Raw genomic sequence first — 23,756 nt, 5'->3', positions numbered from 1 at the left:
ACAGTTCAAGACAAAAAAAGTGAAGCTGATTTCCGGCCTCCTCCAACTACTGTTTGAAGTCTTATGCAAGAGTCAAAGGAAATGCCATCAGCCTTTTAAACTTAGGAGCACAAGCAAAATTGAGTTAATGTGATTGTCTTACACATGCAAATATCAGATCACCCATAGTTAAGAAGTATCAGTCTTCAAGTTGTTACCTATCTCACTACACTAGACACTATAGAAAAGGAATTTGACTACAGATGCTTACAAATTAAAATATTAATACTACTGGATAAATTACTCATGATTTACTTAAGCATCAATCTTTACTTAAATGTAGTTTAAAATAATTAAGCTTAAATATATTGAACCTTAAATTCTAACTTTAAAAATAATCTTCAAATACCTAGGAAAGAATAGAGTCAAGATTTTAATACTTAAAAATTCAATTCCCCGTAAGACTCGTAATTAGCTCCTTTCTCATGTGTTTTACACCATTTGAAGCAAAATACCTCACAAACCTAAACTTTTCTGTTCTTTGCTAAATTATACTACAGCAATCACAAGGCAGAGGCCCCAACCCACCTGAACACTCTCTCCAAGAATGTAATGCAGGCAAGAATTGCCCCTGGCTACCCTGGTGGGTTTTTCCTGTTTGCAGTAATCTTTATTATCACAATTTCTAACACATTCTCTTCACGTCTGAGATTTTGACACTGCTTGGCTGCTCTTTTTTATGAGCTCGGTTGAAACAGAACAACAAATAGACATGGCACTCAATGCCCCCTATAATCTCTCCCTCCCCCCCACCCGTCTCCCCACCTCTCCCATCAGCCTCAGCCTTCCAGGAATGGGGGCAGCCAGGAGCTGCTTCTTGCCTCCTTTGCCTTTGCTCCTGCTGTCCCCCAGCTGGGGGTCCGCTCCCATCCCTCTGCTCCTGGCCAGCTCCTGTTTATTCTTTTAGTGGAACTCAGCTGTCCCCTCCAGGAAGTCTTGTTCGTCCCTTCAAATGGAGTTGGGCGCCACATTTTCCTACCGCTCAGTTCGCACCCGCTACCTTAGTGTGTCAGGACCTACATAAGCAATGGATTCCCTTGCGAGACCAGGGCTTCAGACAGTGGGTCTTCTTTTCTTACTGTGTCTAGTGTCTTAGCCCCTACCACGAAGTCTGGTACGTAGATGTTCAGTACTATTTATCGAGTGGATAAATGAAGATGACTCCTTACGCTATAATAGAAATTGACTATCTCACAGCATTATGAAGAAGATATCGACGTCCATTTTTCTCAACAACACTTGAGATCTGTTCGTGTACCTCCTCCTGGTGGGGAAAAAAACAATCCCTCCGTTCAGAAGAAACTGGACATGTATAATTTTGTCTGGACTCTAAATAACTCATAAGTGCCCGTTCGGAATCAAAGATTTTTTAAGAGAGTTGATTGTTGCTGGTCAGGCACCCAAAATATTCTCACTAAAAATAGACATTCAGCTAGTGGCTAATATCCCGGATTGATTAACAGTTGTTGCAAAACCTAGGAGAGGAACTCTTTGTTTTTGTTGCTTTTGTTTTTAGTAAATGTTTACTGTTTCTCTCATAGGGAAAGTAATCCATAATTTTTAAAGGTTAGTTGCAAATATAGATGAGGGGGAAAAAAAGATTACGCACATTTCCATAATCGGCAAATAATCACTTATTCATATTTTGATAGGTGTAATTTCAGGCATTTTTCCTTTGCATGTTCGTATATGTTATATGTCCATAATTTTAAAAACATAGGGATCATATTACTATTAGATTTTGTATCTTGCTTTTAAAACTTGTGATTTTCCCATGCCCTTATTATTCCTTGAATATTCTTTGAATACATGTTTGGTAATTATTGCTTTATGTTCTGGGTAGGCAGCTCGCCCTAAAGGAACTAATGTGTATAGTATGACGAATGGTTTTACCATCTCACCATTGGCTCTGAGCAGAAGAAGGAACTACTGCAGGATTGGTCAATTGAAATAATTATTACAATGTTGCTTGTTGCAACCTCATATATAAGTTCCAAAGAAAGGTTCTGGATGCACAGATCGAATCAGTGTCCTTAATAGAGATCTTCATTAGTTCAACGATTTATACAGTACCTGTTATAACCCAGGCAGAGGCTAAAATTAATCAAGGTAAACAAGCAAAACAGATTGTTTACAACTAATCTAAATTGGCTGTCCAGACATACTCAAAGCCATCCCCAGACCTCCTAAACCATCTGACCCAAATCTGCTGCTGTCCTGCTAAGTAAGGTCAAGACATTTACTTGAACTGAGTGAATTTTCCTGTATTTAAGGAAAGATTGATGCTACCAACTTTTACCCAGCCCTCCAGGATTTATAGATCCTCACTCAAGCGACCCATAAAGTACAAAAATCAGGTCGTCTCACTGTGCTGGGCACCGCTAACCCCTGTAGCAAAGGACCATACATCAGTCTGCAGGTGCCCTGCGAAGAGCCCTGAGCACCACCGTTCATCTCTAGAGTTGCCTGCAGCCCAGCAGGAGAGATGAGCATTCCTGGCAGAAACCTGCCCCTCTCATTTACTGCACAGACCTGACTCAGGAAATCCTCTCTGTCCCTAAGAGTAGTCCATTAAGGATTGTCACCGAGGGACACCTGGGTGGCTCAGTTGGTTAAGTGTCTGCCTTCGGCTCAGGTCATGATCCCAGGACCCTGGGATCGAGTCCTGCATCGGGCTCCTTGCTCAGTGGGAACGCTGCTTCTCCCTCTGCCTGCCTCTCCCACTGCTTGTGCTCTCTCTCTGTCTCCCTCTCTGACAAATAAATAAATAAAATCTTAAAAAAAAAAAAAAAAGAATTGTCACTGAGTCACAGCTCGAGATCCTGTTGGGAGTCCAAATGCAAGCAAGAGGGCACCAGGTTTACAATCTCCAATCATTGATGAAGTATAGAATGTGTTCTGCTAGAGAATTTGCTTTTATAGGAAAGGGATCGATGGGACTATGAAAGAGAGCAATTGAAATTAATGTGCTGTGTCCCCCAAAGAAAGTAATTTTTAAACCATCACTTGCTATTCATTAGAAAGGCAATCAGTTCATGCTACCGTTGTGTTAAAACTGCATTCTGTACAAAGAACTTAAACAAGGTGATTAAGCTAAAGTGTTGTTCTCATTATGGTTATATATCTCCTTCCCTCCCAGTGCTGTTTACTCAAGCAGGCATTGTAAAGGGTAGGAATCATTCTTTAGAACAAACTTTTAAAAAGCTCTAATTTCACATTTAGAATTTTTGGTATATTAAGTTGTAATCAGCCATAAGCCTCATAGACCTTGTTATTCTTCTTTACCCTGATAGATCTGCTTAGGCAGAAGCCTGGAATGAACTTTCGATACGTTTTCCTCTGCATCATATCAATGTGGAATCAAGACATAAAATTGGACAAGAATTTGAGTTGCTTAAAAGGCAAATGGCAGAGAACAGAATATCAACGACATGAGCTGTCTTCTAACTAGTTGGGTTTTTTTTTTTTCTGTCCGCTAAGGCTGAAAGGAATTTTCTATTTAGATCTGTGGCAAAGTCAGTAAGTTTGTCAACCTGCACCAAACTTGTTTGCTAATTTTGCAATATAGTAGTTGACTATTCGAACGTTTCCAAAATGCTCCATTGTATAACTGTAAATGTGCTTTTGGCTGGGTGGAAGAGAGAGGCATGCCATCAACCAAGCAATTTCCTCAGAATGCAGGGGTCATTGCATTTTTCTCGGCCAGAGAGGTTTTTAGAAAAGAAAAGCAACGCCTCTCCCAGAAGCCTGGGCTGGGAAGCCCTTTGGGTCCTCATATTTGAGAGTGTCCCAAATTTAGGCTTTTTGAAGGTATCCTCAAATGAGGCTTTTGAAAGTCATTTGTATCGTATGTGCGTTTAGGTATTAATTTTTGAAACAGACATGTTGACAAGGTACTAGAATTTAGTAACCCCGTATTGGATTTAAGTAGATTTTTAAATATATTTGGAGCCTTAAAAAATGGAAGTGGCTCAGTCAGTCAAGCCTCCAACTCTTGATTTCTGCTCAGGTCATGATCTCAGTGTTGTGAGATCGAGCCCCACATTGGGCTCCGTGCCAGACCGGAAGTCTCCTTGAGATTCTTTCTCCCTCTGCCCCACCCTTCCCCCCCCACTCCATGTCCATGCGCACTTTCTCTCTCTCAAATAAATCTTTCTTTCTTTCTTTCTTTCTTTCTTTCTTTCTTTCTTTCTTTCTTTCTTAAAAGTAACTCTTCCTGGAAAATAAGTCATCACAAAAAGAATGTAGTATAGAAAAGTTAAAGAGAAAGAGAAGAAAAAGTAGGGGACCTAAAGAGAAATTGAAGTAGGAGCAAAAAAAAGGAAGTGAATGCAGATACACACACAATACAAAATTATTAAAAATTAGGTAATTTGGTTTCTCAGTCATTACTGTTTCTACCCATCATCTTCCAGTTTGGCTGTAACCAGATCCTATTTCCAAGTACTATTTTGTCCCATGACTAATATTAGAAATCTGGGTGCAGTCCCGATGAGAACAAGAGGTTATCTTTCCCAGTGTCATAGCAAAATGCCATGATGGTCTGGCTAAGGCATTTTTTTTTTTTAATTGTTGATTCATTTTGACTTGATCCAGCTGAAACTTTCTCTTTGAGGACATCATTAAAAGTGGAAATTTTAAACCAGATGATCAATGATTTTAAAGATGAGCAAGAAAAATTTTAATTTAGTGCACAGGTATGATCTGAATTTTGAGCCAACAGTTTTGTACTTTCAATAGATAACATATAGAGATATATACTCTTTCAAGACCTCCTCTGTACTATTTGAAAATGATAACAACAGATGGATGGAAGGGGTGCTGAAGCAGATGAGTTATCACCATATAGTCTCTTTTGGTTGATAAAGAAAAATGAAGATTTTATTGCAAGTTTCTTGTTTTTCATAGGATAGTCACATAAAATTCATGGCTTGTATTGTGAGCCAGTGAAAGTGATAAATGGAACAGTACTACAAGAAAGAGACAAACTGCCACTGACCTCAATTTAAATCCTTTCCATCTGCCTTTTCATTTGCCTGAGAATAACAGCAGAAATCACCAGAGCCAAACTATCATACAACCTCTTCACTGTCCTCCATGTCCCTACCTCCCTCTCCATCCCATCTTCCTACCTGCGTCCCTTTCTTCCCTGCTGATTTTATGATTCTTTTTTCAGAAGCTTTCAGGAGATTCATATCACTAAAATTCTGTGCTCCCTAGACTTAATGGCTTTTACAGTCTGGACCATTCCATTCTATTCTACTTTTTTCCCCTGAAAGTCTCCGCTGCAGCCAGACTGTTTCTCACTCTTGCCGGAATATGCTTTAGCCTATCTACGGTTTTCACCCAGGATGCCTTTCCCTTTTCTCTCTACCTATTGGGATCTCATGTGGACTTTTAAGGCCCCCCTAAAGGTCCATGGGCACCCTCATGCCTTCTTGGAGGACCTCAGCCCCAGGGGACCTTCATCATCAGGAGTCCTGGGGAATAGTGTGCAAATCTGCTGACATTAACTGTGTTATAGTCTGGGAAGCCACGGATTGCTTTATGTGGACGTATCTTGCCCCTTGGGCCCCCTTTCTCTGCCCCCCTACCCACCCACGGACCTGCTCCTGGTAGTACTTATATGAATTCCTTATATGAAGGATCAGTTAAAGTGTTTGTCATCTTCTTGCTCAGACTTGCTTCATTGTTCACTACCCAGATATTTTTCATTGTATTCATTTTTGTAAGTTGGCACATATTCTGGTTCCTTACCTCTTTCTGCAGTGGTCCTGGAACCAAATCAGAGACTAAATGAATATGTTGTATTTGCCATGCTTTATTTTTTTTTTAAAGATTTTATTTATTTATTTAACAGAGATAGAGACAGCCAGCGAGAGAGGGAACACAGCAGGGGGAGTGGGAGAGGAAGAAGCAGGCTCATAGTGGAGGAGCCTGATGTGGGGCTCGATCCCATAACGCCGGGATCACGCCCTGAGCCGAAGGCAGACGCTTAACCGCTGTGCCACCCAGGCGCCCCTTGCCATGCTTTAAAAATCAAAAGAGCATAGACCTATTACCAAGTGCATATGAAATTACATCATGTATGATTTTAAGAAATATGTGGAACATGAAACTAAGGCGTTAAGTCTGTGTTTTCCTTATGAATGGAAATTTAAAATGAGTTTTGTCAAGACCAGACTATACATTTTTTCATTAATTGACATAGCTAAATATATCAAAAATTGAGGGAAGAAAATAGACAACAAAGTTCCGAAGCTATGTTAATTCAACCACTTTTGTCAAATTAATTTGCAAGGTATGTATTTGATTTTTAAGTGAATATTAGGAAAGTTTGTGATAAGAATTTTGCAATTAGAATAGGTTCAAAAGGAATATAAGACCCTTCATAGAAGTCTGTTAAGTGTGCTCTTTAGTTTAATCTAATATGCTAATTTACTAAATTTAGTATACTTGAAGAAGATCTAAATTATAAGTGAAATCTAAACTTAAAATTTTAAGAGAGGTAAAACTTTAGGTACTTAGACAATTAGCTCTATCCTTTTTTATATGAAGATATCATAGTATGAGATTCACATATTACAATCCTTTTTTTTTTCAGTTGACCCACTATGAAATGGAAATCTTCTAACAATTAATGCACATTTTTGCTCGTTTCATCTGTTAACTTTGATTGCAGCTTTCTTTTGCAGATAATTTTAGGTTTGAGCATACAATTAGGACAAAGAAATCTTAAGTTGGAAATATCACAATTAAATGATGGAAATAATTTGAAAAGGAATATTCTTTAAATTTTTCTGAAATTAAGATTAATATATTTGTTGTAATTTTTTCTCAGACAATAATTTTCATCCAATAAAAGACAAATCTATAGAATAATTTTGAAAAATAAAGAACAAGCTAGCTAAGAGACAAATACAAGCAAATATACCATATAAAAGTTAGTAGACCAAATGGGCACATTTGAAAAGAAAATAAGAAATGGGTCAATGGACATTTTACTTAATATTTAATGCTTTGCATCAGCTTAAGAATTTCTTACTCAAAGAACAATGTTTAGTTGTGTTTTTTTGGAAATTGGGAGTTGACTCACCTGTTGTAATCCAGCATTTCTTCTGATTGGTCATCAGATTGTTCACTCGTGTCATAAATATTTAAAAGGCAAAGAACCCTTAATTCTGGATTGATTTTTAATCTTTTTCTCACCCCACTGATACATTTTCATAACAGAATAAATTATATGCCAACGCATTTTAACCCCTTCTCTGATGTTTGGAAAGCCACGTAGATTTCTTTGAAAAAGATAAATGTTCATTTAGAAATTCTTTAAAAACTCCAAACAGCGTTTTGCTTACTCAGCACAGTGCCTTTGGAAAGGTAGCAGAGCTGGATAGGATGGACGATTTCCATTCTTGCGGTACCTTGAGGAGCGGTGCCATTTGTGAGTATCTGTCATTCCATAAAATTTCCTCTGAATAAGCCAGCAATTCAAAGGAAAATAACGTTTCTCCTCTGTAATTAATATTTTCTATACATTCTGATTATGTTTCATTAAACAATCTGACTCCATAAGTATTATTGTTATCGTATTATTATACTTTGCCTTCAGGTCATAAATCTATGTTTTATGTTAATGAAGAAATGTTAGAAATGCTAATTTTCTAAAAGCTTTATCAACCAACCCATAGCATCTGGATACAGAAGAATACCAATCAAGATAAAGCTTTCAGTAAGTGAGTATTTTGCTGTATAAAAGCCAAAATTCTAAAAACAAATAGAAATTGGTGTAACCGATGTTTAATCCAAATGTACAACAGTAAACTGACTTAGCTTCTCTTTTTTTTTAGAAGAGCTGACGCAAGTTGGACAGAGGGAGGTGTTGGGGCAAGGTAGTGGTGGTGTGATTGGCTTGTCTCATTCACGCCCACTGGTCTTTAAATCATTGTCTCGATCCCCAAAGGTTCACATAAGTCAACACTCCTCCAGGGGTCTGCCATTCCAAACAATTCCAGAAAGATTGCACAGGACTGGGTAAATAATTAAGGTAAAGCTCTTTTTACGTTAATAGTTGCAGAGTTAAAATAATGCTTCCTTTCTTCTTTTTATGGTGTAGCGTGTTTATTTATTACAAGTTAAATGTTTGAAATTTTTTCTCATTTTAACAAAGATAAATTAGGTATAATGTGAGACATTGAAACTATTATCCCAGGCCTTGATTGCAGCTTTCTTTTGCAGATAATTTTAGGTTTGAGCATACAATTAGGACAGTGGATAACAGAAAAGGGAAATATAGCAAAAAAAAAAAAAAAGGTAGGTAGGTAACAAGTATTTAGTTATTTACATCTCCTGGTTAATCACTGAGTAGAGTGGAAATAATTTGTCTTAGAAAAAATATGAGGTTTTAGAAGTACATTCTCAATGCTATAACATTAAAGATTTTTTTAATCTTGAAAACAAAAATACCCGCAAAAACAAACCAAAGGAGGAATATCCCATGACTGCAGCAGATATGAACGGCTAAGAGTTTGGGCTGCATCATTATCAAATGAAAAAGAAAACAGACTTGTGATTTACCTTATCTATGTATGTGTCCATCTTAATGAGTATTTTTAGAGTAAATTTACTAGAAGAAACTGGGAAATTGAATAGAATAGAAACATAGCTTTAGATTTGGAAGGACTAGGATCAGTTATCTAAAAAGAGAGCTGTACTCCTCAAATTTATCAATTAGATGAGGGAGAATTCTCGGTGGATTTGTGTATCCCCATATTTTGGATATCTTACAGAGCACATAGTCATAGCCTAAGAAGTATATCAGTAAGATTTAAGTACTGAGAAATGTAGTTTTGAGGACTAAACTCTTGAGTTTTCTATAACTATGTTACACAGGATACTTTGTAGGCTACTAAAGTTCTTTTTTTTTTTTTTAAAGATTTTATTTATTTATTTGACAGAGAGAGAGACAGCCAGTGAGAGAGGGAACACAAGCAGGGGCAGTGGGAGAGGAAGAAGCAGGCTCACAGCAGAAGAGCCTGATGTGGGGCTCGATCCCAGAATGCCGGGATCACGCCCTGAGCTGAAGGCAGCCGCTTAACCGCTGTGCCACCCAGGCGCCCCACTAAAGTTCTTTTTAACATATGAGTTACTTCAGAGAAAATAAAATAATTTATTTTCAAAAAAAAAAAAATTCCTCCGGAGGTGGTCCCGTATCTATTATACAGAATGTAGACCTTTTGGAATTAACTGCATCCACAATTCAGGTTCCTAAATATCGTGCTTCAATACATGAAGCATGAAGAGTTCACTATGATAATATCCTACATGGTACATATTTTTCTGCATTTCTAGAAACTACTATTTGGGAAAATAAGAACTGAAATTTATGCGTGAATTAAGATGTTTCTCAGTGTTTAAGATGACTAGAGAATCTAGGTCACCTTCTAAGAGCAGAGCTAGAAATGTTATTTTGCTTATATTGTATTTTGGCCTTTATATTATAGTTTATTATATTATATTTGAGCCTGTATACCTCATCAAATGGCTGCTATAACTCTTATATTAGCAAGCATTTAATAATCATAGTAAAAGGAAAAGACCTCAACATAGGGTTATTTCCTTTAACTCTTCCAGTTCTCCCTAGATATTATTTCCAAGGTGTGTCTGAGTACAGGAAAGGAATGGAGATGCTGGGGTATTAGCACCAGCACTAGCAAGTAGTCAATAAATACAGTTTTGCTGTCATTAGCAGTTCTTCTTCTAAGATGTACTTCAGACTGAATGATACTGAATGTTTTTATGGAAGCTAATTGTGAAGACTCACGCCACAGACTAACAAGCCGTCTGACTCTCGATGAGCAACTAGAAGGGCATTGTTGGGGAAATTGTTTACAAGAATTTAATATAAAGGTAATATTAGATTGACTTCATTGTGAAAGCTATTCACAATGAAAGGTGTTCATTTACCTAAGGGGCATTTGGGATGTGGATTTAAGTCGGTTCCTTGGATGCAGAGAGCATTTGGCTTTTAGAAGTTGTATGACCAGCTACTTCCCACTTGCTCAACCAAAAGGTAAATGACATGGGAGGCGATCTGCTAACTAAGCCTAGATTGCAGAGTAGACTCGTCAGAAATAGGCTGGCACGGAAGACAAGACAGCCCAGAATGGTGGGAAATGCTCTGCCAATGTCAGCTCCCTCTTCACATTCGCTTATCAGGTAAAATAAATGTTTACAGTCACTAGGGAAGGTCGTAACTTTTGCCTCTTGACTCAAGGACAGTTTTGCTTTCCAAATTTGAGGTCTAACGTTGAACTACCTAAGTAAAACAGAAGTCTGCTTTTCTGAGAATCGCCCATCCTACATTTCTTGAGTACCTATTCAAAGAACAGGACAATGTTAATAACTAGAATTTGACTATGCGTTAGGACATTAAGATAGCTCTTAATAAATATGAAGAAACAAAGCCTTCTGACAGTCACAATATTCTAATTACCTTTGTTTCAAGTTCTGATTTTTTTTATCTTCATGAATAAGTGAATTGAAGCAGCAGTGCAGATAACCAGCACACTGAAGATCTCTTGGTGTCACAGAGAAACTTCACGTCATTGAAGAGAAAAGCTAGACTACAGAAAGTTCTGTCACACCAAATTTGCTTTTTCTTTTAGAATAATTTCGAACATTCTTTGGGGAGCAGAGCTGTTCTTGCTCCTGGTAGCCAGAGGGAAACACTTCCATTTCATTTTGAATTATTAACCTTTAAAGGTGTAACAAGAATACATTCTTGTATCTATAAAGGAGAGCACACAGAGATACAACAGTAGGAGAATATAACACCAGGCACTGTGCCACTTGCTGGGAACACGTAGGGTCTACAAACCCAGCACCCCTCCCACCTTCATGAAGCTCTCTGCCTAGTGGAAGAGACAGTTATTTATCAAATAATCACATAATTTAAAACAGAAGCACAAAGTGTGATAAGGATGTGAAGGAGAGGAGAATATGATACCAGAGCATATAACGGGGGATCTAGTTTAGATGGGGGGGGCCTCTCCGACCACTTGGCATTTAAAGATTTTCAGGTTCTTTTTACTGGAGAAGAACGTTCCAGGCAGGGAGAGCAGCATGTTAAAAGGTCCCGAGGTTGCAAGGAGAAATGAAAACAGCCCAGTGTATCCAGTGAGTGCGGGGAGGTGTGGTTCCAGGTGGGCCTAAAGAGCGCGTGTGGATTAAAGTATGTAGAGCCATGGAGAGCCTGAGAGCATATTAGGAAATTTGACTTGATTCTAAAAAGTGATGAGTAATTCATTTTAGGCCTTTAGCAGGTAGTCATTTGGAATAACATATTGGTCATGGAGAGAGAAATAAATGAATTATTTTTAAATGTTGAAAGAAGGATTGATAGGATTTGGTGATGCATCGGATGTGGGTAGGGAGATTCAGGATTGAGAATAAGAGGTGTCAGTGCCTATAGCCAGATTCCCCCCGTGAGCAATTGGGTTAGTGAAGGTGCTGTGTACTGAGATGGGGAGCAGTAGAAGAATCTCTGCCTATGAAAATTTTATTCTATAATAATGTGGCATGTCATGTATCACATATATTACATGTAATATATTAAATTTTTCAACCAAGGTATATGCCAATATCATTCTTTCCTAGCCTACCCATGCAAAGATTCATTGATTATTCATCAAGTAGTTATTTAGAGAAAAAAAGTAAAAATGTAAATTATGTTAGACTACTTTGTTCAAAATCTGTTTTTTCTACTAAACAGTTCATCCTGTGCAGGGATTCTGTCTTTTTTTTCTTTTTTAAAAGACTTTATTTATTTTTTATTTATCAGAAAGAGAGCATGAGTGGGGGGAAGGGCAGAGGAAGAGGGAGAGAGAATCTCAAGCAAACTCCGTGCTGAGAATGGAGCCCGACATGGGGCTCAATCTCCCGACTCCGAGATCGTGACCTGAGCCAAAAGCAAGAGTCAAATGCTGAACTGACTGAGCCACCCAGGGGCCCCATGGGATTCTGTCTTAGTCATGCTTTCTCTTTCATCGTTTGACTCCTATTTCATTTTCAGTATTTGTTGAATGAATAAATACCATCTGTAAAATTCTTCCACACTAAAGTATAATCATGTTAATATATTTTAATAATTATGATATGGTCTGAATATTTCAAGGTATGTACTTTGTGCTGCAGGCAAATGATGCAGAATGTCTAGTTGCCCATAATGTTCTAACTCTTTTTAAATTTTGTTTTCACCGTTGTTTCCTTAAAATAGGTCAACAATAGAATCTTCAGAGCTAAAGATATAAGCTGTGAAAACGTGTGCTAGCTTTTATGAGAAGATGACACTTGGCCAGGGCCAAAATTAGGATTTGGGGACCGGGATCTTAAATCACCGTTTCATACTTCATGGGCTATGTCATGTCATTGTCGAAAGAGAAAGTAATGTTTTATATCTGGTATAAATAGCATGAGATTAGGTCTCAATTTCCTTATTCAGGAAGCCTACCTACCTTGCTTACGTTTTTTGTGAATTTTGAGAAATGTTAAGTCCTCTTTTATAAAAACTGTAGATATACATATAAAATACTATGTATGTTTGCTTGCAGACAAAGACAGCTGTTAAATTCTGATTATTAAAAGAAAGAGGGGGGCTGCCTGTGTGGTTCAGTCAGTTAAGTGTTTGACTTCAGCTCAATGTCATGATCTCGAGGTCCTGGGATTGAGCCCCGCACTGGGCTCCCTGCTCAGTGGAGAGTCTGCTCTCTCCTCCTCCCTCTGCCTACTGCCCTCCCTGCTTGTGTGCTCTCTCTCTCAAATAAATAAAATCTTTTTAAAAATATATCATTTAAATCCTCACAATACTGCTTTGTGGTAAATGATATTACCCTCATTTTACATATGGTAAGACAGAAAAGTCCAGAAGTTAATTTGGCCCAGATTTATACCCTGTTATATTTATCATCAGAGCCAGTGTTTCTGTTCCGTGTCTGGGCTTTAGTTCTCAGCAGAACTGAGATGGCATAGCAAGGAGGCTACTTTACTTCTCTGTGTCTCCATGACTTCATTTGTAAAATGGGAATAAGAACCAAAATTGTACCTATCTCGGAGGGCTGCTGTGAGGATTAAACGAGTTAATGGATGTCAAGTCTGTATCAGTTTCTGACATGTAGTACGTGCCACCATGTTGGATATACTTTTTATATATATCCAGGATATATACCAGGTTAGCATGGCTTATTACAAATGAAATCAGTGAGTTTCCTTTGAGTTAAGTACTAAGTGAAATGGAATTTAACTGAAGCCCCCAGGCCTACTGCCATGTATATTCCTGTAACCCCCCAAACAGGTCGACTAAGTAAGGCATGGAACACAGAGCATTCCAGACACTGTGGCTCAGATGTGCAAATAGCCTGAGGTCATAGAGAACCCGGGGAGTTCCTGGAATTGCAAGAGGGCTAGTGTAGCTAGAACACTGAGCTGGGAAGGAGAGGAGACCAGAGAATACGGTGAACCACCCAGAACCTCATGGGCATGTTGAGAAGTTAGACTTTCTCTTAAAAACAAGGGGAAGGCATGAAAGAGTTTTATGCAAATAAATATGACCTAAGATGTCTTTTCAAAGGATCATTCTGAAAAATAAGATAAAATAAAATAAAGGATCATTCTGGCTGTTGTGCAAGAAGTGAATTGCGGGGGAGGAGAAGCAAGTGAGGATTCAAGGACACGGATTAGGTTTGTTGCAGTTGACAGGGTAAGAGAAAAGATGGTAGCTTGGACAAGAATGATGGTGGGAGAAATGGAAACTACTAGATTAACTTGAGAATATACGTTGACTAGTTGTAAAATCAACCAGACTTTGTAAAGGACTGGATGTGTGGCGGGGCGGGGGGGGGGGCTAAGAAAGGAAAATTTATAATAGAAGATTTATGCTTCTGGTTTGAGTAACCAGATAAAGGGTAACAATATTCTTTGGATAGGAAACATTGGAAGAAGAGGAAACTGTTACAAGTTAGATTTTGGATACACTGAATGTAAACTGCCTTTGAGATGTGCAAGTATATACATCCGTCAGGAGGCTGGACATAGGCAGCGGGAGATCACAGGAGAGGCCTGGCCCAGAGACGGACCTTGGGATATGAAGTCTTGGGAGTCAATGGGAAGAATGGAGAATTGGGACCTCGTGTTGAGGAATTCAAGCAATGAAGCTTTAAACAAAATAAGACTTTTTAAAAGAAAAAAACCCAAAAGTTCTGAAAAATAATAGCAATGTTACTAATAAACACAAGTTTGGAAGAATTCCTAGAAGCCAGAAAGCAGATAGCACCAGAAAATCTGTGAAAGAAAAGGAACCAGGGTAAACCAGGGTAAACAATTTACAGGGTGAGTGGGCTTTTTTCAGAACGAGCCTGGCAGCTGCTCCAAGCGAAATCAACGTATACAAAGAGAAGGTGTGGATCACAGGCCACCAATGGCCAGCAAGGAACCTCAGTTTGGGCATTTCCGTCTGTTTGGGCCGCCACCTTTGCTCAAAGGTTAAGGCTGTGATCTAGTCTGTAAAGAAAGCCCGACTACAAAAAAAAAAGCCCCTGGGGCCTCCACCACAGACAGAGAGGGATTACAAGCAGGAATGGAAGCTTCACCCAAAAGGAAAACACATGACAGCCTTTTGCTCCCATAGAAGCCTCCCCGAGAGCGCCGGCTGCGTACGGAGCGGCGTTCTCCAGAATGCTCCACACGTAGATGTCTGCAGGGAAGCCGCTTACGGGAACGCAAGGGAGCAGCAACCCATGAATGAGATGGGCCTGCAAGATTTAGGAGAAACCCCCGAGTACCTCCTGGCTAAGTAACCACCATACTCTTCACTTATAAAGATGAACAGACAACCTAGGATCACTAAGAATTTAAACCAGCGAGCAAGAGAGGGACCAAGATGAACAAACACAATTCACTCCAGGAAAAAAATACATAATTCAGGGAACAAAAGGAGCTTTTGAAAACTTCTAGTCAGTGTCCTTAGATTTGAGAAAATACTGCCTCTGTAAAACAAACAAAAAGGGTGAGATGAAAAAAGAGGGAGAAGATGAAGACCAAATTATTACAAATTAAAAACATGATTGTGAAAAATAATTAGTGGATGAGTTGAAAAATAAGATAGATATAGCTTAAAAGTAAACTGTGTTGGGGCGCCTGGGTGGCACAGCGGTTAAGCGTCTGCCTTCGGCTCAGGGCGTGATCCCGGCGCTGTGGGATCGAGCCCCACATCAGGCTCCTCCTCTATGAGCCTGCTTCTTCCTCTCCCGCTCCCCCTGCTTGTGTTCCCTCTCGCTGGCTGTCTCTATCTCTGTCAAATAAATAAATAAAATCTTTAAAAAAAAAAAAGTAAACCGTGTTATACAATGGAATATTATTCAGCCATAAAAAGAGGGAAATCTTGCCATTTGCAATGACACGGATGGAGCTAGAGTATTCTGCTAAATGAAATAAATCAGTCCGAGAAAAACACGCATCATGTGTTTCTACACATGATTTCACTCGTGTAGAATTTAAGAAACAAAACAAAAGAACAAAGGAAAAAAAAGAGAGAGAGAGACAAGCCAAGAAACAGACTCTCAACTATAGAGAACAAACTGGTGGTTACCAGAGGGGGGGTGAAATGGGACGAAGGAGGGCACTTGTCCTGACGAGCACTGGCTGACGTACGGACGTGCCGAATCACCATATTGTACACCTGAAACTAATACTCTACTGCATGTTATCTCACTGGAATTTAAATAAAAACTTAAAAAGCAAAGTAAACTACCTTCTTCTACTCTACTCAATACTTCAAGCAAAGTTTGGGGCAAAGTAAAGCATTTTTCCAACATGAAACAACTCAGAAATTCTGTTTACAAACATGGTCACATTTTGTGAAAAGAGTTATTCAAGGTGGATTCCAGCACGATGCAAAATGAATTGAAGGAGGAAGCTGGACTGGTGCTCAGAAGACACTGGCAGCTGAGTGAGACCCAGAGGGTAGAGGAGGAAACCATTCAGAAAGTAAAAGAATGGAAAATTCACTTGCAAAATTTTACTAACAGAGGACTTCTAGATCATTTATTAGGTAGCCCAATATACCACTTGGCTCTTTGGAGCATACCATTTACATAATCATAATGTTGTCAAAGCGATTGTTGGTTTTTAGTGTCCAAAACCGACCTATAGAAAATTATAAGCGACTTCATTGTTTTACAGACTAGTATGAAAGTATTATGAATCTCAACGTTGTGAAAGTATTTCATTAACTAAAACAATTAGCAGCTTGTGAGAAGGACGGATAGAGGGAAGTATGCTAATTTCCTCATCTGTCATATGTACAAGTCTAGAATTGATAAACCATGTCAGAGAAGTTTTAGTGAATAATTTAAATTTAGGATAACTAACTAAAGAACTAAAAATAGAAACATTCATAGTTCCTGCTCTTGGGTGAGACTGGTCTGTGTGATGGATAGGAGAAACTTTTTTTACTCATTTAATGGAACTTTCTATTTTTTCTTTAACCATATGCATATCTTCTATTCTCTTTGTTGGCTTTTATAATTTTTCTCTTTCTCTTTATCATATTTATTAATGAATATATTATATTCATTTTTATTCCTTCTGCTTGAAATACTGTGTGCTTTTTTTTTAAATCCTGAGAGCTACTATCCTTTTTTTTTTTTTTTTTTTTTTTGGTTCTGGACAATTCTCTGCCATTATGTCTTTCTATTTTGCTTCTCCATGGCCTCATACTTTTCTCATATTAGGAGGGCAAGTGGAATATGTTAGACTTCTTATTCTTGCTTCCCCCACCATGTCTCTTAACTTCATGTTTGTCTTTCTTTACCTATTTGTGATATAATTTGAGTGACTTCCATGGATCTTTCAGTTTCATAGTCACAAAAATAGTCCCTTCAAAGTCCCTTCAGCTGAGTTCTCTTTATTTTGATGACTTTTTTTTTTTAATTTTTAGAATTCCTTTTTGGCTTTTTTCCAAACCAGCCTGACCATCTTTTACCCTGTTCTTATTTTATGGATGTTATTTCTTATTTTGAACATTCCTATTAGTTTTTATTATACAGTTTTAAAGTCCCTTTCATAAGTCAAGCAGAGAAAGACAACTATCATGATTTCTCTCATCTATGGAACATAAGAACTAGAAGATCGGTAGGGGAAGAAAGGGATAAAGAAAGGGGGGGTAATCAGAAGGGGGAATGAAACATGAGAGACTATGGACTATGAGAAACAAACTGAGGGCCTCAGAGGGGAGGGGGGTGGGGGAATGGGATAGACCGGTGATGGGTAGTAAGGAGGGCACGTATTGCATGGTGCACTGGCTGTTATACGCAACTAATGAATCATCGAGCCTTACATCGGAAACTGGGGATGTACTGTATGGTGACTAACATAATATAATAAAAAATCATTAATTAAAAAAAATAAAAATAAAAAAATAAAGGCCCTTTCAGATTGCTTTGCTAGCTCTGGTTACTCAGGTATGAATCTGCTTTCTCATGCTTACTGACACTCATCTTGAGTTTCCATGTGTGTTCTGTGGCTTTTGTACTTTGGGGTTGTGAACTCGCAAGTGTGAGTTGCCTTCCACAGATGTGCTTCCTCGGGCGCCGGACTGCCGAGACATTCCCCTGTGCTTGCTTTGTATTTGTCAGGGGACTTTCGGATTTTGTGAGTTCTGGAACAGTTTTTATGTTAGTTTCTGTGCTCGGGATTTTCTTCCCAAACGGGTAGTGCATATTCCAGAACCACACCTTCCAAGCGTGATATAGTATTTCTCCCGCTATAACAGTTCAACAAGAATTGACTGATTCTAACGGTAAAATTTTAGAAGAAATTGTATCAACAACGCATGATGGATTCATAGCCTTTTTTTTTTTTTAAACACAATGCCAGTCCACCCCTTTTCATGTTATAGTTGAGGAAATGAGGTTTAAAAAAAAAAAAAGTGTGCCTGGGTGGCTCAGTCGGTTAAGCGTCTGCCTTCAGCTCAGGTCATGATCCCCGGGTCCTGGGATCGAGTCCCATATCGGGCTCTTGTTTCAGTGGGGGAGCCTGCTTCTCCCTCTGCCTCGTGCTCGCTCTCTTTCTTTCTCTCTCTTGCTCTCTCTCAGAAAAATAAATAAATAAAATGTTAAAACAAAAAGTTAACTTGTGCTGGGATCCGATGACTTAAAGGCAGAGCAGAACCTAAAAGCTGAGTCTCTTTGTTGTTAAAATGCATTTTATAGGGATGGTGACAGATGCTGATTCAGAGATAAACCCGTACTTCCTTTTGTTATGTTCTTAGCTTTAGCCTCATGATGCGGGGGGCCTGGAACGCAGCTCCCTTAGCGTGATCCTACCCTGCGTTGCATATTGTCAGGTGTTCTGGTGATGTGAACTCTTTCATACCCAATTAGCAAACTCAAGCAGTAACTTTCTTATCCTACCGCTAGTAGAGACAGCGTTAGATTCTGCCTTGTCAGGTCTTTGTCAACAACTTTTGTCTTTCTTTTAAAATCAGGCAATTTGCTCACAAATAAGAAATCTTCTTGAAGATGGCTGCCAGGTCTTTTTTTTTCTTTTTTTTTCCCACAGTGACTAGCAAAGCACCTGCCGTATTCATGTACATAGGCGCTCTATAAATATCCGCTGATTTAGCCATTTATTAATGACTTTCCTTCTTCTCTTTGATTTTTCATTTTTGTATTGGGTAAAGGAAACTTGCCAGACATAAATTTATAGGACATTTTCAGGAGTGTACTTTCTTTCCATGTTTCTATAGAGATCATACCCAAGGTAGGTAATTCGCATTCATTGATCTAATTTAAAGAAAATTGTGATTTGTTTCGTGCTCTGCTTGCAGAAAAGCGTGTTCCGAACACCAACCTGAAGTGGAAGAGAGCCTGAGGCGGAAGGTGCAGGATACTGTTTACACTGAAGGAGCTTGTGTGTGGACAAGAGGCGCTGGCAGCTCAAATGGATCCCATGGAGCTGAGAAATGTCAACATCGAACCTGATGACGAGAGCGTCAGTGGAGAAAGTGCTCAAGATAGCTACACCGGGATGGGAAATTTAGAAAAGGCAGCCATGAGCAGGTATGGGATTAAAAATGACCAGGTTCCAGGGGAAAACGTCAGGTTTATGGATGTGAAAAACAAGGTTTTTGTCAGGAAGAATTGGACTCATTACCTATTTGCGAGATGACAATGACATTGATGTTCACACATCAACTCTCTGACCCTGAAGTTCATTATTATGTCATTATTATATGTCAGTCTGATTTAGACTGTGTGTGACTAATGGAGAATTGAGGTTACAGTGTTCTTGTCCCCATTAATATAGAACATTTGAAGTTATATTAACCTATCACTTCTTTCACCTTTTGGACTAGTTTCCCTCAGATTCCTCTTCCTTTGACTGCCCCTTCAATGTTGCTGCATCTCCAGAGTTCTGTAGGGATTCTTTGGTCACCAAAAGTGACCTGTGAGCAAGCTCACTGACAACTCTCACGGTTTCATTCACTGAATGTGTGCCACGTCTTCAGCCTGTTAGACTTCTCAACTTCATTCAGGTCACTCTGTCCAGCTGTCTACCACATGTCTCTATGGGTGACTCATGTGTCTGAATTGCCTCATTTATAAAGTCAAGCTTGTGATGTCTTATACTGAACTCCATTTTTTCTCTTCAAAATCTCCTCCTCCTCCAGTAATTGCCATCATGGTGAAAATCACCACTGTCTTGTAGCAACTCAGTCAAAAGACCCTGACTGTCAACCTTGAATCGTCCCTCCCCCCAACCACACATCCAGTGTTTGATTCTATCTGGTTGGTTCCACCTCTTTAATGTTTCAAATCCATCCCCTTGTCTGTACCCATTCGACTGCCATCTTACTCTAGGACCGCATCATCTGTCACCTTCTATTAAAACAGCCCTTCCTGTCCCTTGGTCTCCCTGTCTTATATTTTGCTCCCCTCCAGCTGGCTCTGCACATCCCTGCAGAAGTCATCTTTTACAACTGCAAAGTGACTTGGGTTCCATCCCTTGGTAAAGACTTTCAGTGGCTCCCCGTTAGCTATAAGACAAAGATTAGGCTATACGCTGCTTGGCATGTAAGGCCCTTCATGATCCGTCCCTGACCTGGCTCTCAGGTCCCTCTCTTGTTCTGCTCCCTTTTTGTAGGAAAGCCTTGTTGAGCCTCTCCCAGCTCCCTGCACCATCATTCTTTCTGCTCCATCTGCCTGGAATGCCCTCTTTTTGTGCCACTCATCCACCTTCCCCTTTCTCTACTGATACCATTCATCCGACAAGACAGAGCTCAAAGTCAGAACTCCTGTGAAGCCTTCCGTTGGGTGGAAGTGACCACCCCCTCCTTTGTGTGCCCTCTCTCCTTCCTCATTCCACTACAACAGGTCACTGGCCTCTGTGGTCCCAGCACCTAGCGTACTGCCTGGAACATAGTAGGTGCTCAATAGCCAGTTGATGAAGGAAATTCGTTTCTCACAAAATGGTATATAATACAGATGAGGGATGACTTCAGACATTTAGAAGGAAATGTTTGACCAAATCTAGGCCCGAAGTAGAGAATAGGACCCTCAAACAAGGACATCTCATTGCACTTCACAACATCCCGGAAAGACCACCAGGAGGAAGCCCTGTTCTTCCTCCACGGAGCCGTGCGGTCAGCTTTTGTGCCATTGGACCAGAGAGGTGATGGGGATGTGACTCATGGCATTTTGTAGGTTGAACAGCTCTGGAGAAGGCACAGTGTGGCAGGACAGAGGGCTTTGGAATCTGCAGGCCGCCTGAGTTGGCAGGTATTTCTCTTCTTGTGAGCTTCAGTGAGAAATGCAGAATGACACACTGGCCCCTACTTTTCTGAGGATTAATTACGTGAATCCCTCCCTGCAAGATCGCTAATCCCCGGGGAACTTTGTTTCCTTCACCTCCACTTTGTCACCCCTTGTAAATCGACCAACTCTGAGGGCTCTTGTTTCTGAGAAGGATGCTCACAGATACAAACCCTGCAGAGGTGGCTGAGCTGAGGGGACACCATCCCGAGAACAGCCCTACGGGGTCATTCGATTTGGTCCTCTAAAAGCCACAGTGGAAAGACAGGAGTGCTTTCTTTAAGCTTCATACAATGTGTTCTGGACGGCTTACAGTGACTTAGCTTTTAACTCCTGACTCAGACACAGCTCATCATTTTGCAATTTTATAATCACTTTAAAAAGATGGGTTTTGTTTATGTTTGGTTTGAATTGATCCCTTCCATGTAAACTGTTGGGAAATTGGACATAATTCATTTATTTGGAATCATTACACTTATGTTTTCAATACATGCTGGGTTCAGTATCAAAACATTTAAGACATTCAAAACATTTCTCATATTTTATCCAGTCTTGTCATGTTTTATGATCATTATTCATCTCATGCCAAAAGAAAAACATGCAAATGCCTTGAGAAAGAAAAATGTATTTACTTTCACGTTTTAAATTTTACAAAAACTACTCATGGACTAAAGGATTTTAATTTATTGACTGAGGTAAAAAAATAGAATGTTGGCATTCCAGAGTCTAAATCCAGATGACACTTTTGCTTTCTAATCCTTAGGCCTGTTTTAGGCTTCATTTCATCTTATTTTATCTATTTCCAGCTATGAACATTATGTACCAGTCTCCACATAGCAAGTATATTAATTACAGACTATTAAGATAAAGCACAAAAAGGGAACATGGCGTGAGGGGGTTCGTGAAGGGATGGAAGAAAGCATCGACAGGCATTATGCTTCCTAGGAGAAAGAGGAGAATGCTGGGAAACGTTCCTAATTAGTACACAGTGAATACCTGGAGAAGCACATCAGACTTAGTAACTTTGTCTGCTGGTCCCACCTCCACCTCACAAGGTTACTTTGGGAGAGGACGGAAGAACAATGTTCTCTCTTTCTCACAAGATATTGTCAGGATTAGCTTCTGTTATAAAGGATCATTTGTACAGGTCTCCTGTTATTACTGGTCAAGCCTTTGGGACGTGTGGTTGTATTAGCTCACCTCCTCAACCCCCTGGCATAGAACTGTAGGACCCGTACAGTGTGACCATGTGTGGTGTCCGGCCCCTGTCCGCGTTGACCACGATCAGTGTTCGCAGATAGCAACGGTGGAAAGCCCTGCTTCCTTCCCCGCTCTTCTACCAATTCGTGGGTTTCTTTAACATTTTTCATAGTTCCTCATTGTCTAAATGGCCCAAGCGTATCTTCAGAGTCATGAAAATCTGTACACTCACACACAAAAACAACCAAACACAGCACAGAGCTACCGTTGAACTACCTTCCAGCGAGGGGTATGTGAATACACGGTGGGGCCAGGAGAAGTGGAAAACACCAGCTATGGGGTCTTGCCTGGGACCGCAGGGCGCATGGAAGACCCTAGACTTGGAGTCGGGTGGGTGTGGGCATGGTACTTCCCTTTTCTGAGCCAGGGTCGCCTCACCTGTAGAGTGGGGGCATGAAAGTTCCTCTCATAGAGATATTTGAGCATCGAACGAGATGAAGATCACACGTCTAGACATTAGTATTTATTGAATTAACGTGATTCTGGTGTGGTAGTAGTGGAGAAAGCTCAGTCACCGCTCTGCACCTTCTCTTTGAGAGGGCTCCAAATGAAAACAAAATGAGCTGCAATTATTCTCTTTTTTTTGCACAGTTCATGTGAGAAGAAGAAATGTGGCTTAAAAAAATTATTTTCTTCCTTCATAACTTCTTCTCTCCTTCCCAAAGTATATTCATGAATGGAGCTCAGCTGTTGGTCCGGAAGGAACACTAGTACGAAGGAACAAAAGAAAGAAAGAAGAAGTTCCGAGTACCTTGTTTTTTCCTCCCCGATTCAGTGAGTTAGATTACCTGAAACATAAATATAATTCAGAGCACTTACTTAGATGTTTTTCCTTCATTTTCTTTTTTGTGTGTGCATCCAGTCAATTTACTAATGAAGATGCTGAAAGTCAGAAATTCCTGACAAATGGGTTTTTAGGGGACAAGAAGCTGGCAGATTACAGTGATGAACATGTAAGTCAATCTCTGCTTTGGGGCAGTAAACAGGACCGAGGGTGCTTGGTCTACCGAGGTCTCTGTGGGAAAACAATGTGACTGAAATTTTCCAAGCCTCCATCAGCACATCCTCTGTTTATTCAGGCCCTTACTGGAATAAGGACTTGTTTTTCCTGTTCGCCATATGGCTACATAAATCATTTATGAAATTCATTTGTTTTTTGGAGAAATCATTCTAACCCAAATGTAATCTGCAATCAGACATGCTTTCCCTTCTTTATGTTACCCGACCCATACTTTCTATTTTTCCCCAAGACCCCTGCTGCAACCAAGCATTCCTTTGAAAATTATATGCTTTTATTGTAGTAACAGCTTTTATTCACTGTGATATTATCTTACTCTTCAATTCTGAACTGTAACCTCTTCCAGTAAAGATAACATGAGAATAAGAACAATTTGAAAAGGGTTCATCCTTTGGCAAATATTTGCTTAAAATGCGCCCTTTTTTTCTTGAAGCATCCTGGAACCACGTCCTTCGGAATGTCTTCATTCAACCTGAGTAACGCCATCATGGGCAGTGGAATCTTGGGCCTGTCCTATGCCATGGCCAACACGGGGATCATACTTTTTATGTAAGTACGTCTGGTTCAAAGCC

General features: G+C 39.6%; 1 protein-coding gene across 8 annotated transcripts in view; it reads left to right on the top strand.

Annotated features, from left to right (window-relative positions):
* The window catches only part of SLC38A4 (solute carrier family 38 member 4), a 67,729-nt gene that overhangs the window by 19,064 nt on the left and 24,909 nt on the right, over nt 1-23,756 (top strand). For 3 of the 8 annotated variants that reach the window (XM_048216664.2, XM_057318935.1, XM_048216665.2), the window contains exons 2-5: nt 8,003-8,086; nt 18,923-19,154; nt 23,029-23,119; nt 23,618-23,733. In XM_048216664.2, the coding sequence (XP_048072621.1) occupies nt 19,036-19,154; nt 23,029-23,119; nt 23,618-23,733 (326 nt within the window). In that variant the 5' untranslated portion in view covers nt 8,003-8,086; nt 18,923-19,035. Of the gene's footprint in view, nt 1-7,379; nt 7,484-7,937; nt 8,087-18,922; nt 19,155-23,028; nt 23,120-23,617; nt 23,734-23,756 lie in introns of those variants that run through there. The other 5 variants (XM_044385510.3, XM_057318934.1, XM_048216666.2 and 2 more) reach the window with 4 other exon arrangements.

Source organism: Ursus arctos, unplaced genomic scaffold (genome assembly GCF_023065955.2).
Source record: "Ursus arctos isolate Adak ecotype North America unplaced genomic scaffold, UrsArc2.0 scaffold_26, whole genome shotgun sequence".
NCBI lineage: Eukaryota > Metazoa > Chordata > Mammalia > Carnivora > Ursidae > Ursus > Ursus arctos.
The sequence above is the reverse complement of the archived record's forward strand: the minus strand, read 5'-3'. Positions and strand labels throughout refer to the sequence as shown.